Raw genomic sequence first — 20,060 nt, 5'->3', positions numbered from 1 at the left:
CTTTGTTTAGAAATATAAAGACTACAGTAAATGAAAATATCCATTTAAAACAAAAAGAAAAAAAAAAAAGGAAAGAAAATATCCATTTAAGGCTATCCACTTAAGACTGAAAAGATGTAATATCCTTCCAGATTATTTAATACATTTAATGTAGTTTCAATAAAAGTTCATTGGCACTTTCTTGGGAATCTTGACAAAATGATCCTAAAATTTACCTGGAAAAAAATTACATGTAAATAACTAGTGAGAAAAGACTTGAATTAACAGTGGGATACTTGAGGATAAATAGGCAGAAAAGATCAGTGATACGGAAATTCTAGAAAGAAATTCAAGGGCATATAAGAATTTAGTATATAATAAAAGTTGACTCTGTTACAGGATGGATTATTTGGTAATACTGTGTGTGTGCTAAATCACTCCAGTAGTGTCCGACTCTTTTCGACCCCATGGACTATAGCCTGCCAGGCTCCTCTGTTTATGGGATTCTTCAGGCAAGAATACTAGAGAGGGTTGCCATGCCCTCCTCTAGGGGATCTTTCCAACACAGGGATCAAATACGTGTCTCTTACATCTCCTGCTTTGGCAGGCAGGTTCTTTACCACTAGCACCACCTGGGAAGCTCCTGGTTAATACTGTCATGTTGGTTATCACCTTAAAAAAAGAAAATCTATACCCTAACTTTAAATTCCAACTTGGGTTAAGGATTTAAATGTAAAAACAAATCTTATAATTAGTACAAGAAAATCTTGAGGTGGAGAGAGCCTTTCTAAATATAAAGCCAAAGAAACTTTAAAGAAAGGATTAAAAAAAATCTATTAACTTCTAACATTTAAAAATGTACATCAAAACCAAAACAAAATAAAAACTTCAAACCTAGAAACATACTATTAACAAAACTGAAAAACCAGATCTATAGGAAATTAATAATATATATGAAAAAGATTTAACAGCCTTAATAAAATACTGTTGTAAGCAATGGTTGAAACATGAAACTAACTGCAGCTAGACTATGTGGCTCAGCCATTTGGTTTCTGCTCTAAAAGCTACCCATCACCTACAGCTAGTCATTACAGGACACACCCACCGGGCGCACAGGAGCAAACGAGCCTTTCTGACCAGAGGGGAGGCTGGCGGGGCAGGAGCACCATACCTCGGAGCTGGGGCTCTTCAGCCACAGCAGTTTGGCCAGGTCGTCCCCAGCTGTGTTGTTGACGGCGTGCTCAAACACCTCGACCTTCTGCATCAGAGTTAGGTGGTCATAGTCTGGAGCCATCTGCACCAAGACACAAGTCTGAGACGAGAAACTCATATCCGGGAAGAAACAAGGCTCTGAGGTCAGGCAGAGATGGGTTCTGATTTCACCACTGCCACCAAAAGGAGAAGGGGAATAAGGAGAAGCAGTGGCCACTCTAACCTGAGGACCACAGGAGGGCCCAGGGGACAAGGGCAAGCATCAGGCCTTGCCTCGGTACCAGCTTCAGTGTGAACGAGAGCACTGGGAGGTTCATAAACTTTCTCACTTTTCTCCCTCACACACCTACTGAACACCGCTTCCCTGCTTCCCCATTCAGCCAGTCAGCGCTCTGTGTACCATGTAAGGATCAGCAGATATATGTTGCTTGATGAGTCAAATACTGTCCAGTCTCATGGAGGGTGATGAAAACCTAATTGCTAGGCTTTAGGATTCTGTTATCTGCTTGAAGACTCATACCATCAATCCTTCGTCAATAGCTAATTCCCTTAAATAGATTTTTCAGTAATGGAACAAGGAAAACAGCTTTGTACCAATTCCTGAACTGACTTTTGAGCTTCACCCTCAAGACACTGAAGGGTTGGGTCTGGCAGCCTCATCACGTACCCGCAGCATGATGCGATGCTCAATGTTGAGAAGGATCTTCTTTTTCTCCCTGTAGTCCCGGATGAGGGCGTGCAGTGTGTCACAGTGGGGGACCCAGCCGATGAGGCCCGAGTTGGTTGATAATGGAATGACAGCGTATCTCTGGATGCTAAAGCCCACAGGAAAGCAGGGTCAATGAACAGAAAACAGAGCAGACCTTTAAGCCACTCATGGCACATGCAAACTGGTTTTAATGAGCCTGTCCACAAAAGGCTATTGTGGGGCATGTGATGAGGGACATGGTGCGAAGCATAAAGCCTAAAACACAATCGGGGTTGATGGTATAAAGGTACCACCAGTGTTCCCAACCTGCCTAACAAACTCACCGCTTTGGGGGAACAATCCCATGATGACTTCTAAGCCTAAAATGACCTCCCCACTAAACATCCATGTTCTTAACAGAAAGAGGAGTGAAAGAAGCCTGAGGACAGGAAGGCTTATTAGGGCTGTCATTTCATTTGGCGTAGAACCCATCAAATTTGTCAAATCTCCCATCTAAAGGCCATGAAATGTTCCTTTCTGAGTCCTCTGAAGGACTTCCCCTGAGAACACTCTAAAACCAACAGAGAGTCTTTCTCTTTGACATCTTGGCTACTGATGACCTCCTGTCAGGTACAGAATCATTTACTTGGCAAAGGTTAAGTGACGACCTGGAAAAGAAGTAAGAAATAACTAGATTTCTCTAGTTATCTAGGGCTGTCTCTGTGGCATCCTGAATACCTGAGGTTTTTCCGAAGAGACGTCGGGTCATTGGCCAGAAGGGTGTTGACCAGGCCGAAGAGCTGCATCACCCGTTCGTCCTGCCGCAAGTCCTCATGGCCCTTCAGGAGGAAGACAAACTCGTGCCCGTTGCTGCCTGCGGGGAGTGAAGTGGGGAGCAGTCAGCAAGGATCAGAGGGTTTCCATCCTGTCGGCTGGGGGACCACTGCTGCATTTGCAGGTCGGCAGACACATACCATACCCAGTCACACTGTCCTGACAAACGGAAGAAACGCGCCCTAGAATGGGTGAAAAGAATGGCCTTTTTGATGGTCCCCCAGTGAGATGTTCCAATCAACAGTAGATAAAGTTTTTTAAAAAGCTCTGCCTTCAAGTGCCAGAGATGGGTCACTCTACATGTTACCTCCCCAACCCACTCTCTGTCCTGCTCTGACCTTAGAAGCCTGACTTCTAGGTACCACATCCCCTGGGCTCCCTGGTGTGCTTGGCCAATGGGGTCACTGGCAGGAGGTTAGAGGGTGGAAGAGGGAGAGGTCAGGGTACCTGCCCCTGACAACTGGCCAGGTTCTGGTTCTAGAAGTAGCTCCCTCCCTTGGTCTGGACCACGGCATCAGGGGATGTCCTCTCTTTCCAGGTTACAGCCCTTGCCAGACTCCGTGCCCTCTAGGTCTGAAGGGCGGGGGTGAATAATTATACACTTCATACTGCTGGCCCTCTTAACTCAGCCATACTTCTGAAAACAGTCCTTCATTAAAGTCCCTTTAGTTAGAAGCTGCTGAAAGCTGACCAACACACATGTTAGTATTAGAAGAGACCAGCCTACAGAGAGACAACCACCCAAGGACCAGCATTCGCCACTGCTGGTTTAAGAAACATGAGTACTGTTAAAGGTGCGAGAGCTCCGAGTACCAGCAGAACACTCAGGCCTTCAAAACCACCCTCCTGGTAGCACACTGCACTGTCAGAACTACTGCTTCACTAAGTTCACTTTACAAAGCATCCCCACAAAGAGAGGATGTGAAGTATAAAGAAGGACACTCCAGCCCAGGTGGCCCTTCTCAACGTGGCCTGTCACCTGCTGTGCTGCATCCGCAGCCTCTTTCTTCCTCATCGGCTCCCTGACCGGCCCCCTGCCAAACCCACCTCCATGCTGTAGGCCTGCACGGTTCCCTTCCACCTGCACTGGGGTGGGGCTGATAGGCCTCACTTAAGGAAGCACAACAGTAGGAATCAACTAGAAGTCCCAGCGAGGATGTCTTCCACTCGACTCTCAATACATGGGAGAAAGGTTAGCAGTGTGGACAGCAAGCAGTCACGTCAGGAGGGGAGGGGTCCCCCGGGCTGGGAGGGAGACTCGATCAAGTGCATGAGGGGCCTTACCCATAAGCGTCAGCTTCCGGGGCCTCTGTTTGGATGTGATGACTTGCAGAGACGGCGCGATGGACTGAATGCGAATGATGGGCTGGTTGGGGTCGTAAGTTCCCGGCACAGCCAGTTCCAGATCCCGGCACATCAGAAGTTTGGGGGAGACGTACTGCAGCTCTAAGGATGTGAGCTGGGAATAGTTACCACAGGGTTTAGCTTTCTGCCTCTGAAATGCTGTTTACATATTTTTCAATGGATTGCTAGTAGCCATGCCTTGTCCCAAAGTCCGCAGATAGAAGTGGAGCCAGGTGCTGGGGACTTAGTATCAGAATGTTCACAGGCAGCGGAACAGAAAGGACTATAATGACTGGTAACCCTGCTAGAGCCATGAGATCCTACCTGAGGCAGCTGCTTGGAGATTCGTCTGAATACGTGGTAATAGAGGTCCCAGGCTTGGGTGAGGTCCTTAACATTCCCTGATTTCATGTACTTCCTGCACCATTCCTGGGCCTCCATTAAATCTCGACCATATGCCTGAGAGGGGAAGCAGGAGAATGCGCAAGGTGTCACTTGCATTGACTAAGCCCAACTCTGAGTCCCCAGCAGGCAGCAGAACTGCTTGGGAGGGTACACTGGCTGGACGGCACTGTCTGGGTTGCGCGGCAACTTTCCAGTCCTGGAGCCCAACCCTTAGAATGGCTTCTCAGGTAAAGTGAGGTTGGAAGAGAGACGAGATGGCCTTGTGAGGTACCTCATGGTTTTCTAGTTAAAGTTTTGGAAGGGTTCTTGTAACTTCATGACAATTCTATTTCTGGTGTTTTATATCCTGTGACCTCCCTCCATCAAAATACATTTTATTCAAGTCAGCAGAAAGGTTAGAGGGAAAGGAGACTGCTAAGGACTTTGGGGTCCCATCAGTTCATGTTTTCTACCTGGTTAAAGGATGTTTCCTTCAGTGTCTGGGGTCCCCGCTCCATCATGGCGTGCAGGGGTTCCAGCACCTCGAACATGCCTTTCACGTTCCTCTCCCCAAAGTACAAGCGAGACGCCTCTTCCAGGCCTTCATGCCACATCTCGTGCCAGAGGATGGCCACTCGGATCAGCTCCTCACTCACCTGGATCAGAAAGGGGACAGAGGGACGTGCTCAGGGTGAGCTAAGCTCAGAAAGACCCGTCTCGGAGAAACAGGAGGAACTTCTGCCGTCAGAGGGAGTACACGGCCTCGCCCTGAGAAAGAAAGGCCGTCTCATTCGAGACCTCTGCTTGGTGGCTCAGGTGTCTCATTCGAGACCTCTGCTTGGTGCCTCGAGTCTGCCCGGACTCACCATCATGGCCTGCTGCACCAGGGTGTTGCTGTGTTCGCACATGTTCTTCAGGATTTTGTTGGCTGCGTTGTGCCGGGCTGTGGTGGTGGACTTGGAGGCCACTGTCAGTGGGTAGATGAGGGCCTGAAGCAAGCACAGAAGGAGCGTTTGCAAACGTGTAAAAGAAGGATGACAAGAGTATGGTGCTGACACTCATCTGAGTCTACCAGGCAGGGGCTGTGTGGCCTTGGGCGGAATTTTTTCTTTCCCAGAAGACCCTGGGTCCCTGAGCCTGCCAGCTGGACAGACCCTCCTGGGGGCAGGACAGGACTCTTGGCTCCCAGGGGCATTTGTGTCCCTAGAGCAGTTTTAGGAAAGGTTGATGGCCAAATCAAAGGTTAGTGGTTAGACAGAAAACTGCCCGGGGTCTCCACGCACCTGGGGGTGGTACCGACCAATGTCTGTGAGAAGCTGGTGGATAAGACGTCCCACCAGGGGCCTTGGCGTATCAATTCTTGCAATGAGCTGAGGTATAACCTGATATTCAGAAAGACACAGTATGCAGCCTATGAGATGTGGAAACAACTCCAGTTATTCTTCTGAGACATGAACAGCTATTGCAACTGGTTTGATAGATACTGCTGGGCATGGAAATGGTTCACCCTCTTCAGTTCTCTAAAGGAACTGAAGAAAATATGGAGTCTTGACCTTGGGGTTGATCGCTGCTTCCTTACCACTGTATAGTGCCTGCTTCCTTGCTCCTCTCAACACTGCATGATTCCAAGAGAGACAATGAGCAAGACCTGACCCATCCTCACCTGTACCCAGTGCTCTTACCTGTAATCCAGTGCCCTCATCTCTAACCTAGTGTCCTTACCTGTAACCCAGTTCTCTCACCTGTAACCCAGTGTCCTCACCCGTAACCCAGTGCCCTTACCTGTAACCAAGTGTCAATCTGGATTGCTTTCACCCCTTCCACTAAGGCTTCATTTACATCTGGCCAGTGACCATAATCAAACCATAAGGTGAGGACTCTGGAAAAGAAAAAGGAAAGTCATAGAAACTTTAATTTGCCAGGTTTTGCCTGTTTTGTCATCTTTGAGACTCTTTTGAAGAGAAGTGCTGGCGGGGTCCCAGGTCAGTGGCTCCAGTGTGCTTGGTCCCAGGAGCACTTAGGAGTGGGGTGGTGGTGGCTGGCAGTGCCTGACTGGACACAGACCATCCCCAGGGAAGGCCTATGTCACTCCAGACAACAGGGAGGGATCACCATGCCACCAGTTCACACATCTAAGAGAGGAGTCCATGGATAAGCTTTGCATGTGTAGGAAGAGTTGCCTCTAACACAGCAGCAACTAGTAAACTTGGCACTTAGCTGGGAAACCCCCAGACGCAGGAGGGCTGGACACTGACAGCCTCTGGACTGACTGGCCTGTGCTATTTGTTTGGGCCTCTCAGAGTCACCTCCAAAAGCTGAAGGGATTCTAGCAACAGTCTGAGAAAGAGCTGGGCTTCTTCTTCCTATGTAACAGGTTACACACTGGAGTCCTCAGGCATTGCTCCTTCCTCTTTGCATATTTCACTCACATGAGTGAGGCCCAGTCAGCTGCAACTCTGGGATGTACTCATGGGGGTGGGGAGGGAAAGAGGACTTTATGGGTGACTCCTGTGACTTGCCCCCGACATGGCCCACCAGGACTTCCCTTCCTGATACCTGAGCGTGTCCTGGAGGTTGTTGCCTCGTGACAAGGAGATGGAACGGAAGAAGCCCTGGACAGCAGGGACAGTGTACATCAAGAGGGTTTTGGACAAATCCTGTTGGAATACACATATGTTAGTGACACTCCCACCTCAGCTTTCTCATCTGTAAAATGGGCAGAACAGCCCACTAAACAGCACATCTCCAAGAGTCGTTATGAGGATTAAATCAGTTAATGCACAAAAAGCCTTTAGATCAGCATCTGACATGTAGCAAGCACCCTGTAACTACAATGGTGCCCTAACTGTTAATATCTTGGGCTAAGAGTAGCTTCCTGGACAGGGTGGCAGAGGAGGTGGGGCCAAGGCCCTGAACATGCCGATCTCTGGGCTTATCAGCTGCCCCAGAGCTTGAACTGACTGCCCCAGAGGAAGTGGAAGGGGAGAGAAAAAAACAGTGGATTCTGCTGGGCTCTGTGCTCAGAGTGGGCCCGCAGATGTGTAGGCCACCCCCACACAGGTGCTGGGCATTAGGAGAATGAGCTCAGCTCCGTGGGAGGCATGACAAGGACCTCATTCTTCAGCACGGAGGCTACATCAGGTCCCCAAACACAAATACACATACAGAAGTACTGTCTAAACAATGCCGGATGGCAAGCCATGCTTTCTGACTTCCTCCAGGGCTTCAGAGCAGAGCCTCAGGCTCCTGTAAGGCTAACCAGGGCTCCATCCTCAGGGCGCCTGGTGCCTGAGTCAGTCCATGATAGTGGGGGGTTGGGGTTGGGGGGCGGGTACCTCAGTGACCTTCTTCTGCAGAGGAGACGGGGTAGGGCTGTTCTCGGTGCTCTCAGCCTCGCTCTCGCTGTTGCTGCCCTCGGTGCTGGTGGTGGTGGCGGTGGCCGTGGCCGCTGTGGTAGCAGCAGTGGCTGCGTTAGTGATGTTGGCCCCACTGGCGTGTCGCAGCTTCTTCTTCTCGTCGCGGGCTTGGTTCTGATGTTTGTAGTGGAGCACAGCCTCAAAGTTCATCACTGCCCACGCATGCCAGGCCTGGGGGGTGGGATGAGAGGACAGACACGGGGGCTGTGACAAGAGCTGGGGCAGGAGGCTCGGGTATCAAGGGCCTCGAGGGGTGTGAGGCCACAGCTGAGGCTAAGCAAGGGCTGCCCTTTCTTCTCAGTGGTCAGTAAAGCGAATCCTCACTTCACTTCAGCAGAACACTTGGGAATGGGGCGTTTCACTAAGTCCAGTGTGATCATTCATCCTGTGGTGCATCTGTTGCATCAGGGACTTCGGCGGGTGACATAGGATGGGGGCGGCCTGTGAAGAGAAGCACGCCATGGGCCTTGACTCAGGACCTCTTCATCTAGAGAAGAGGTTGCTCAAAGACCTACAAATAGGCAGAATGGGACAGGGGCAACGAGAGAGAGACAACGGGAATGCCAGGTGCAGGGCTGGGAAGGCTTCATGGAGGAGGGATTTGGGGCAAGTCTTGAGCCATGCCAGATGGGTGAGGAGGGAATAGGAAGGCACAGCAAGGATGTCCTGTAAGAACAGGGACGAAGATGCAGGTGGGCAAGCAGCGTGGTTCACAGAAAATAGACATGTGCCTGAAGCTCAGGACACACACAGGAGGGCATGGAATTCCCAAAAGAGCTTTGAAAGATGGCTTAAGGGTCTTCCCTGAAGGTCAGTGGTTAAGAATCTGCCTGCCAACGCAGGCGACACGGGTTCGATCCCTGATTTGGGAAAATTCCACGTGCTGCAACTAAACTCGTGCACCACAACTACTGGGCCAGCACTCTAGAGCCAGGGCTGTGCAGCTACTGAAGCCAGTGCACCAGAGGCCTGTGCTCTGCAGCAAGAGCAGCCACTGCAGTGAGAGGCCTGCGCACCGCAACCGGACAGTAGCCCCCACTTGCTGCAACTAGAGAAAAACAAAAAAGGCCTAGCACAGCCAAGAGCAAATAAACAAGTATAGTTTAAAAAAAAAAGAGCTTAAGGAAATTCCCTGGTGGTCCAGTGATTAGGACTTGGTACTTTCACTGCTAGGGCCTGGGTTCAGTCCCTGGTCAGGGAACTAAGATCCTACAAAGTGTGGCTCTGCCAAAAAAAAAAAAAAAGAGATGGGTTAAAAGCTGGGTTTGAAAAATTCCTTTGGCAGCAGATACAAAACAGATGATGGAGGAGAGCAGAAGTTCAGAGAGTGAAGGCAGAGGTCTTAACTAGGCAGAGAACAGTGGGAAAGGGGGCACACTAAAAGAACAGGCCAGCCATGGAGGGTGACTCGTGGTCACTGCTTGTCCCTCACACCTGGCTGAGGGCCTGTCAGAGATCAGTGGCCAGTGACTGCCAGCCAGAAGAAGCCTTTGGTGCTAACTACTCACACCTCTGAGGGTTTGAGCGGTAGTAATGCTTTGAGATAGCATTGCCTGGTGCACAGGGCAATGAGGAAGAGTTTGATTTGGAACTTTGTAAATTTGCGATGACAGCAAGACATTAAATAATTCACTCATAGTTGGAACTTTCTGGATAACTGGTATATTTCTTTGAATCCCTTGCTAAAAACCTTGCTTTAACATAGAAGTGTCCATTTCCCCAGCCAAGCAGAGTAGATGAATCACAATCAACTTCTACTTGATGAATAAGAATCCTACAGTGACCTAGGCTCAGCTTTCCCATACCTTCATTTAATCCACAAATACCTGTATATGTACAGTGAGCTGGGGGGTCACAGCAAACAAGACAGAAAGAGTCCTGCAGGCACGTGGGACTAACATGCATCACTGATGGTAGACGACAGCACAGACTCAATAGGCCCAGACTAAAGCCAGTTTTTTTTTTTTTTCCTTTGATTCATTTCTTTCAGAAAAGTTGAAGGAAAGCAATCTGGTTAGGACACAGTTCTAATTAGTAAGGCTCCAGCTGATCAAAGGTTCACTGGACATATTCTTCCAGTCCTGGACTGAAGCTGTCCTAGAGAGAATAATTACTGCTGCTTTCACAAAATGGGCATTTTTCAGATCAGACTGATACATGCTTAAAGCATGGCAAGAATTTTACTGTAGATGTTTCTAGGGCCTTCAGATGCAGGTTTTGACCCCAGAGGGATTCATTCCCAGAGTATTAGCAGGTTAAAGAGACACCGGAAAGGAGTGGATGACATCTGCCTCACAGGCAGTCTAACCAGGAGGCCCCTCAGAAAAGATATTAAAAAAACATGAGAAAGCATGCTCTCACCGGAGGTGTGTACTTCCAAGACTTATTCCTCTACCAGTCAAGCTTTTATACATTTTCTAGTTTTCTCTATCTTCTTGAAAAATTTTCTATTATATAACAGGATGTTACTCTGGAAACAGAGCTTTCCAACACAAACAGAAAGTTCAGTTCTTAGATGAGGAGCAGGCAGGGATGGAAATCATAAAGAAGCTGGGAAGGAACAGATGACCCAAGGGAAGATAAAGTTCCAGAGACTAACTGTGTGTCCACATGGTCTAGGAAAACAAGCTGCTAAGAGTCTGTAAGACTGGAGAGGGTATGAAGAAAAGGGAACCTTTTGTGCTGCTGGTGGGAATGTAAATTGATAGAACCACTATGGAGAATAGTATGGAGGTTCCTTAAAAACGTAATAGAACTACCGTAAGAACTACCACAGGACCCAGTAATCCCAAGACTGGGCATATACCCTGAGAAAATCATAATTCAAAGAGATATGTACCCCAATGTTCACTGTAGCAATATTTACAATAGCCAAGACATGGAGACAATCTAAATGCCCATCAACAGATGAATGGATAAAGAGGATGTGGCACAAATACACAACAGAATATTACTCAGCTATAAAAAGGAACAACATCGGGTCATATGTAAACATGTGAATGGACCCAGAGTCTGTCACACAGAGTGAAGTAAGTCAGAAAAACACATAGCATGTTAACACATATATGTAGAATCTAAAAAATGGTACAGATGAACCTATTTGCAGGGCAGGAAGAAAGATGTAGATGTAGAGAGTGGTCATGTGGGCCCAAGGGATTAGGGGAGGGTGGGACGAGTTGGGAAATTAGGATTGACATACATATACTACTGTGTGTAAAACAGATAGCTAGTGCGCAGGGAGCTCAGCTCTGCTCTGGGATGACCTATAAGGGGAGGTGGTAAGAGGAGGTCCAACAGGAAGGGGATATATGTACACACATAGCTCATTCACTTCAGTGTACACAGAAACTAACATAACACTGTAAAGCAACTATATTCTCATTAAAAAAAGAATAAAAAGACAACAGCATCTCCACAGCCATGCACACACTCATGGTGTAATAAATCTTTTTCAAGTGAAAGAATCTCTCAATCTTTCTTTATCAGTCAGACCTCTGACTGACTAGCTCTTGGCACTCAAAGAATCAAACTCGTGGTACCAGACCAGGCCACTGAGGCTCTGCGGTGAAGCATGAGCGCCCTGGGGCGCACTGGCCGGCATCTGGAGGCAGCGGTGGGGAGCCCGGCTCACTCCCATCTCTGGTTACCTTGTACCAGCTGCGGTCGTGCTCTGTGGCGGCGCTGTAGTACTGCAGGACTTTGGGGATCGTGCTCTCATTGATGCCCTGTAGGTTCAGCTGCCACTCCCCGAGTTTCAGGAAACATCTGAAAACAGAGAAACAAACCCTGTGTTGCTCCCTCCTCAGAAGAGCCGTGCTGAGGAGGATGACATCCTGGGAGCGCAATGGCCTTCCTATGGTTGACTCCAGGTCTACAGAGGCAACATGACTGAACCACCTGGATTCTCAGCCACCTGGAGGAAAACAGACAGGTTTTGGGCACCAAGTTTTTAAGGGATGGTCTCTTCTTGCTCTCTGTCAATGCTAACATAAACCAGGTAACTGGCACACTGAAGTCTGAATGGACCTGGCTTCCCCAAATTCATTTCGGTGGGTGGCAGCTGCTGAAAGTAATTTTTCTTATCAATTGCTTTACGGCTTCTCCCTTATTTTCTAGCTGTGCCATGCTACATGCAGGGATCTTAGTTCCTTAACCAGGAATAGAACCCAAGGTCCCTGCAGTGGAAGCATGGAGTCTTGATCACCGGATTGCCAGCAACGTCCTCCTTCATTCTTTGTATGATGGAATTAACAGCTAACGTTCACTGATTGCTACTCTGTTCCAGGTACTGCTCCAAGTGCTTGATGTTTTCTTTCCACTAATCCTCACACCATCCTGTTCCACCCTAGGGAAAAGGAATTCTTACTATCCCCTTTTTAGATAATGAGGAAGCTGAGGCACAGAGAGGGTAAGTAACTTATCTAAAGTCACACATCAAACCAGCAGCATTTGAAAGCTAGGAGTCTTAACTCTGAAGCTGGACACCAGGAGAACAGCACACGGGTGCTCTTGGGCTATTGGATCCTGGGAAAATAAGTGGCAGAGACTGTGGAGCCCTGGAAAAGTTGAGAGAGATGCAAGCAACTGGCTGCTCTGGGAGCCTTGACCATGACCATGGGGCAGAGGCCGCTGATGGGGCAGGGTTGGGGTGTGACAGGCCTGGCCATAGGGAGCTCACCGGGCCATGAGCTTGTGCAGCTCCTGCTTGTGCTGCTGGTCCTCGGTGGCGATGGCATGCTGGGCTTGCTGCTGCATGGTCTGAACAAAGTGCTGCATGTGCTGGAAGGCATCAATCTGTAGTAGGACAAAGGCACAGGGAGTCACTTGGCGTCTGGCCCAACACCAGGGGAAAGGAACTGCCATTCACCCTCTCCCAAAGAACACCCTAGAGCATGGGGTAGGACAGGGGCAAGGGCATAATGCTGAGCGATGGCTGGACTTGTCAAGAGGATTCATATTTTTTTAACTCAAGGAGTAACTCTCCTTGGCCAACTGCAATTACTAGTTTAACAAGCCTTAGAAAATCTACTTGCCCAACTTCCCCAAATAACAATCCATATGAAGTAATCGGAAATCACTGCTTAATTCACTATCAATATACTGCCCTGGGGGAAATCAGGCTTCTTGGGAGTTGTTTCAGGCTAGTGAACCCTTAGTATTTGTTTAAGACACTGTATACCCTGGACACTAGCACAGGAAAAATTACAGTGTAAAAAATCGAATAGATCCGAGGACAAACCACAATGGAAAAGAATATAAAAAACAGTGTGCCTGGTGTGTATGCACACACATGTCTAAATCACTGCCATATAGCAGAAATTACACAACCTTGTGAATCAATTATATTTCAATAAAATACATTAAAAAGATCTGATAGAACCCTCAGTACCCAAATAAGAACACAGAGATGGGGTGAGACCCCTCATATATCCAAGTGGAGTGGGGAAGACACTAGCCAAGCATTTAGTTGAACAGGTTGGCTAAGAAGCAAAGGCTTCAGAGGGTCCTCAAGCAGTTCCATCTCTTTACATGATTTTATACAAAGTGAGCAGGAGGCATCTGAGTTCATAACAGATAGTGGAACTAGGGAAGAGTAGAGCCAGAGTCAGAGGTTTTGGAGTCAGTTACAAGCCACTTATAAACCTGCCATGTCCACATGTACCAGCATCATGATAAATGGAGTCCAAACTCTTTAAAGGGCTTCAAGGATGAAGATAGAACACACAGACAGGAGAAGCACAAGTGGGAAAAACAGTGGATTCCAATCCACCGACACAGAGAGGGGAAATGGCATGGGACAGAAAATGAAAGAGAATATGTGTTCTCTGCTACAGGAAAGGAGAGAAAAACTCAACACTTCAAATAAATAAGGTTAAAATGATCTCCTTATAAATTATATAAGGTTTCCTTTCCTTCTTTTTTAAAAGTGGAAACATGTTAGTAATGATAGCTCTGAAGGAAAATGAAATTCCCTTGCTTGGGGGCCAGAACCAACCTCAGATACTTTTAATATATAAAGAATTAAGTAACTAATTGGCATCAAGAGACAGAGGGCTTCACCCAGAGGAAGAATGACGTGTCAACGCTTTACCAGGGAACTAATCCACACGAGGACAGCGCAGACACACACGTGTTCTAACACTTAACAAGACACCTGTCTCCCTCACATCTGCCTTTAGTTTCATTCCTCACCACTGGCTTTGAAAAATGAACTATATTAGCCTCCCACACCTGGGAAGTATAAGTATTCTTTTAGTTTTTCTTCTATGGAAACTACACTGACTAGACTTAAATCTGATTAGGGAGAGAAAAGAGAATTGACCTCTCATGACAAAGATGGAGGATAACTCTGGGGCTTCCCTGGTGGCTCAGCTGGTAACGAATCTGCCTACAATGCAAAAGACGTGGGTGTGACCCCTGGTCTGGAAAGATCCCACATGCTGCAAGCAACTAAGCCCACACACAAGAACTACTAGGCCTGTGCTCCAGAGCCTGGGAGATGCAACTACCGAGTCTACACACCACAGCTACTGAAGCCTGCGAGTCCTAGAACCCGTGCTCTGCAATATGAGAAACACTGCAAAGAGAAGCCCACACAATAAAGAGTGGCCCCTACACGCTGAAACTAGAAAAAAGCCCGTATAGGAACAAAGACCCAGAACAGCCATAAATAAGTAAATAATTATAAAAAAAACCTCCTTCTTTTCTTCATCTCCAGGAAATGAGGAGGGGGGAAAAATGATTCTTTCTCTCTTACAGATAGATCACTCACTTGGAGGATGGGGCTTCTCTTAGGCTGAGTGTGAGCTGGGCAGACTCTTCTGGCTCTTGACTGCCTGGGGGCTTGTGGGCAAGAACTAGGTTCTTGGCTTAGTGAAGTTTACAGAAGGAACCAGACTGTCTCTAGATTCTGTGAACTGTCTCTTCTAGAAGAACACTGGCCATACACCTATTGCCTGATGTTTTCCTGCAGAAGGGGACCTGCTTTTCCCCATGTCTACCTGACTGAGGCAAGGCAGAGTCCAGTCCTTATTTACAGAGGAAGAACGTAATGCTCAGAGAAGTAAAGTGACTTGTTCAACAGCACAGTTAGTATTAATAATCAGTCTTCTCGGAGTAGCTCCTGAACTCTTATGAAGATGTGGCATCTCTAGCTCCAGGCTTGAAGTTCAAGCACCTAATTTTAAATTGATTTCTAAATTTTTAATCCATGTGGTTTTATGGTCTGCCTCCAGAATGTGGGCTCCTAAGAAAAGGCCATAATCTGTGAAGTTGGGCTGTAGTCCTATGTTGAAAGAAGCCACTCCGTGGCTGAGATATTAGCCAAGATATTCCTTATGCCTGCCTTCGGCAAGACATTCAAAGACTTGGAGGCTACACATAGGAAGGAAACCAGACTACATTCAGATCCAGCACCTTCTGTTTTTCTCATTTGCCTGGAGGAAGAGCAGGCTTTGAATCAGAAGTGCTCTGGCCTGGGAGGCACACTAAACAGAGACTAAATAAACACGTCCTCCCAAACAACAACAAAAGAGAAAAACCTTAAACTGCACATTTGGAGAAGGACACTTGGGCCATTACTTTTGAAGTATGCCCCAATCAAAGACAGGACCTGGGTGCATGGCTGTGGCTCCCACCCTGGGTGGCATTTAGAGTCACAAAACCCAGTACCCACAAAAGAGGTCAACTCCTAGCCACAGTCCAAGGATCTCCCAAGTGGGCCTTTAGCTCAGACTTGACTGCTCTTCTCTCATATCTCCCACAGCCATGGCTTCAGTGGCTGCTCTATGTTCCTTCCTCACCTCAGGGACACTGTGGGCACAAAAGGGAGAAGACAGCTGGGACTCCCTCTGTTTCCTTAGGAGGATGATGAGGAGCCAAAGCAGGTGCTGACGGTGCCTCCAGGACCTACTTTGGGTTAATCACCACCATCAGCCAGGGAGATTGTTTTTAAAAATAAAATAGAAAAAAATCCCACCAGAAGTCACATGTATTTCCCGAGGCCCTGTCTGTAAATAAAGTCAGAGGAATACCACACTGGCTTCAAGATGAGTTTCCTCTCTGTTTCTAGCATTACGCCCTTGGTGTTGCTGCTTGTGAATCCAAACTGACGAGTGCAGAGGAGACAAGAAGTCTGAAAAACCAAGTTGGTCTTACGAAAGCTTCAGTCTGTTTTCATAAATACACTGCTTTTTTGGGTACTTCTCTTAGGGAAAAAAACAAAACACAACCAAGAAACCGTGCTTCTTCTGTTGCAGCACATTCTAGCTGCTCATAAAAAAAACTGTGATTACATGCATTGGTTTGGTCCATGGGTATACGTGCATCTCCCCGAATGTGATTCACTTTTTGAAATCTGGCCCAAATAGCCTCCCCACGGAAGCACACTCCCTGACATGGTGGTTTGGACACTGTCTCCTTTCTGGCCTGGAGGAGGCAGTGAGAAGCAGACTAGGCGAGTGTTCTACAGAAACGTGGTCTGCTGCTGCAGTTGGGTACAGACCTTGCGGGCGCTCTTCCACATATTTTTCATGTAGGCGTAGGTCACCTGGGGGTGAACCGTTGGCAGAGGATGGTCAAGTTGCCGAGATGGATCAACTCCCAGGAGCAGCACTAAGGTTTTGTGAGCAAGTGCCTTCAAGACAAGGGGTCAGGTTAGACACAGGACTGGACCAGGAGCAGGGTCCCCTCCTCAGCCCCCACCCCAAGGAGGGGCGGGACACTCACCAGCCTGCCACTCTTGCCACACAGGCTTGCGTACTTGAGCCAGGTCCTCATGTCCTCGTGAGGGCTGACGACGAGTGACCGCACCATGAGGATTTTCTGCCAGTCCTCCACAATACGCTGGCAGCCCTGGGATGTTCACAAGTGAGGATCAGATATGTGCTCTGCTACATCTTACCCCCTCAAGGGCAACGGTGAAACCCACCCCGAAACAAAAAAAGAGATTCATTTTTATAATCTCATATTTCTCAAGAGAAGGGTACTATGAGTGAACGCCTCTTAGGAACTTTTCAAAATTCGAGAAGCTACAGAGCAAGACCTCTGGAGCCTGAATCGCAGCCCATCCACTTACTACCTATCGCGACTCTGGATAAGTTACTTAACCTCTCTGTGACTGATCTGTAAAATGGGATAAGAACCGTACCAACTTCATGGGGCTATGGTGAAGTTTAAATGAACTAAATTATTTAAATTTCTTTTCTGCATTGTAAATAATGTATTTTTAACTTTTTTTGCCTCAGTCTCTCTGGTTGAAGATGACTATCGCTGACAAAAATTAAAGATGTATCATTCAAAATTTTAAAAACTACTTAAGTGTAAAAAAAAGTTTAAATAACTGAAGTTTCAACTGATGTTATTTGAAAGTTGGTGGCATTTATATTTCTGAAATTATTAGAGCCTAAACTTGCACTCAGATCTTGGCCTTGTCTTTCCTCTTCATTTTTTTTTTTTAAATATCTCAGATCAAAAACCATACACAGAAGGGAAAAGACCTCATTCATTCACATGTATAAATTCTTTTAAATTAAAAACAGTGAACTAATCACTATCAAAAGGGCCAAGTTAATTTTATATTAAAAGACTGTTGAGAACACAGTAAGCCTCTCCTCCTCTACCTTCCTGATAAAAAATCAGATGCAGAGACGAATACCGGGGGGACGGGGTTCTGAGATCTATCAATTCATCAGAGAATTTCATGAAACCAAACAAGCTGTCTTCCATGGAGGTAGGTCTAAAAGTCTAGCAACAATGGTTGAAGGCTTTAAAATAACTTCACAGATAGTTTTTATTTATTTATTTCTGGCTGTGCTGGGTCTTCGTTGCTGTGCAGGCTTTTCTCTAGTTGCAGTGAGCAGGGGCTACTCTTCATTGCAATGGCTTCTCTTGTTGTGGAGCATGGGCTCTAGGGCAAGCAGGCCTTAGTAGCTGTGACATGGGGACTCCATAGTTGTGGTTCCCAGCTGAACAGTTGCAGTGAATGGGCTTAATTGCTCCACAGCATGTGGGATCTTCCCAGACCAGGGATTGAACCTGTCTCCTGCATTGGAAGGCAGATTCTTTACCACTGAACCACCAGGGAAGTCCAGTTGCAGGCTTTTAAACATGACAGGACACAGACTGAGTCTGAATAAAGAACCCAAGGCAAGAAAAGAACCCAAGGCAAGAAAAGAACCCAATGCAAGTAAGGCTGACCTCTCATACTGTCCCATGGGAGCTACTGGCTGGGGAGTTCAGCTGAATGGATCACAAAATGGCAGTCTTCCAGCCTAAGCAGTTAGTTGAGTGTTCGGACAGCAAGCCATCCATAAGAGCCAAATTCCTACTGCAAAGTTAACACTGTATTTTTAGCCTTTGGACCATCATCTTTCATCCCATTAACGACAATGATTTGGAAAGTTAGAAAAACAGAACAAAGTACACTGAGTGACTGTTCTGGTGACTTCTCATCTGCCAGCTTCTCCCACATGCTGAAATCCCTTGGCTCTGAAAAGCAAAAAGTATCTTCTGTCTCAAGGTAGGAAGGTCACGAAGGCCTAAGGTGATGATGGTATTATGGACACAGTAAAGTCAAACATGGGTCTCCCTTCTCCGAGACTCGTCTAGTCCACCCCCTTCTAAGTCTCTGTCTGGTCAAAGTCCCACTTGTTAGAAGGGCAGAAGATTCATCAGATCTCTGATTGGAAACCCTTCACCCCATTACAGGCACTTAAAAAAAAAAAACAAAACGAGGGTGTGGACAAGCGGGAAATTCTGGCTTTGTGGAATTCTTTTCTGGGGTTCAACAGACAATTTTCCACCAAAACATTCACTGGACATTTCATAATTGCTAATAAAACATGGGAAGGAACTGCATGTGCTCATTTCAGAGCATAAACGACTGTGCTCATAGGCGAGCCTCTGCCCCACTCCTTTCCTTTCCAGAGGAATGTGCCCGGAACTCCATGGACAAGAATGCAACCTGGAGTCAGAAGGCTCTGTCACAGCCTGCTGAAAAGCTGGAAGCACAAACTTCGACTGGTCTGGGGACAGAATTTGGAATTAAGTGTGGATTGGATCAAGAGGAAACCGCTGACAATGAGGGAGGTTGATTACGATGAGCAGGGGGACAAGTGCCTTCTGGAGCAGTGAAGGCTTTGCCAATGAACTTCCCTTCTGTCTCCTCAGCGGGTGGGAGAACTGTCCTTTCCAAGAACACTTGAGACTCCTGACTCCCAGGTTGGGAATCGACAGCTCCTCATGCTAAAATGATCAGAATGTACAATGTGAATACTAATGGAGAATTTGGACTAGTCTCTCGATGAGGGGAAACTTCGGTGGAAAAAAGTTTGCAGAGATTATCGCGTGACTAAGACCTGAGGAACTGTAAACCGCAGAAGTTAGTAAATGAAAACATCAGCCTCCCCACTCCAACTGAAAGGTGGCCAGCAAGTGGATTTAGAGCAGTGGATCTCAGCATCAGCCACATCCTGGAATTATCTGGGAAGGCTGGAAAGATACTGATCCTGGGTCTATCCCCAGGACTTCTGTTGATGTGGTCTGACGTGACCTGGGTATTTCAATTTTTAAAAGCTTTCCAGATCATTCTGGGCTTTCCAGGTGGTGCAAGTGGTGCAGAACCTGACTACCAATTCAGGAGACATAAGAGACCTGGGTTAAAACCCTGGGTGGGGAAGATCCCCTGGAGGAGGGCATGGCAACCTATTCCAGTATTCTGGAGAATCCCACAGAGGAGCCTGGAGGGCTATAGTCCATAGGGTTGCAAAGAGTTGGACATGACTGAACTGACTTAACACATAGTACCAGGTCATTCTATCACATAGCTGAAGTTGAGAACCACTGATTTTGAGGTCAAGATTCTCAACTGGCTGGCCATAATGTCACTTATTTAAGATATTTTCAAGAATTTCCTGGTGGTCCAGTTAGATTAGGACTCAATGCGTCCATTGCAGGGGGCATGGGTTCGATCTCTGATTGGGGAACTAACAACCCACAAGGTATGGGGCATGGACCAAAAAAAAAAAAAATTATTTTCTTTTATTCCCTGAGAAGGGTAAAATGAGGTTGGGAAAGTGGTCATTCTCTCACAGCTAAAGGCTCAGGTGAAAAGTCTGTGGGTGTTCTGCTCTGAATGTATACCGGGCCTCAGTGAGGAGGCAGGGAGTGGATGCCAGTGGGGATTGGAGGAGTGGGGAGGGTGG

General features: G+C 47.2%; 1 protein-coding gene across 1 annotated transcript in view; it reads right to left on the bottom strand.

Annotated features, from left to right (window-relative positions):
• MTOR (mechanistic target of rapamycin kinase) overlaps positions 1-20,060 on the bottom strand; it is a 123,672-nt gene that overhangs the window by 9,745 nt on the left and 93,867 nt on the right. The window contains exons 35-49 of the mRNA XM_070768227.1: positions 16,585-16,710; positions 16,361-16,492; positions 12,536-12,651; positions 11,505-11,622; positions 7,777-8,028; positions 6,998-7,098; positions 6,224-6,320; positions 5,725-5,823; positions 5,308-5,430; positions 4,915-5,097; positions 4,382-4,516; positions 3,998-4,172; positions 2,618-2,753; positions 1,859-2,006; positions 1,151-1,273 (exon numbers count right to left, since the gene is read on the bottom strand). Of these exons, the coding sequence (XP_070624328.1) occupies positions 1,151-1,273; positions 1,859-2,006; positions 2,618-2,753; positions 3,998-4,172; positions 4,382-4,516; positions 4,915-5,097; positions 5,308-5,430; positions 5,725-5,823; positions 6,224-6,320; positions 6,998-7,098; positions 7,777-8,028; positions 11,505-11,622; positions 12,536-12,651; positions 16,361-16,492; positions 16,585-16,710 (2,064 nt within the window). The remainder of the gene's footprint in view (positions 1-1,150; positions 1,274-1,858; positions 2,007-2,617; positions 2,754-3,997; positions 4,173-4,381; positions 4,517-4,914; positions 5,098-5,307; positions 5,431-5,724; positions 5,824-6,223; positions 6,321-6,997; positions 7,099-7,776; positions 8,029-11,504; positions 11,623-12,535; positions 12,652-16,360; positions 16,493-16,584; positions 16,711-20,060) is intronic.

This window comes from Bos indicus, chromosome 16 (genome assembly GCF_029378745.1).
Source record: "Bos indicus isolate NIAB-ARS_2022 breed Sahiwal x Tharparkar chromosome 16, NIAB-ARS_B.indTharparkar_mat_pri_1.0, whole genome shotgun sequence".
Classification (NCBI taxonomy): domain Eukaryota; kingdom Metazoa; phylum Chordata; class Mammalia; order Artiodactyla; family Bovidae; genus Bos; species Bos indicus.
This window is presented reverse-complemented; position numbering and strand designations above follow the sequence as displayed.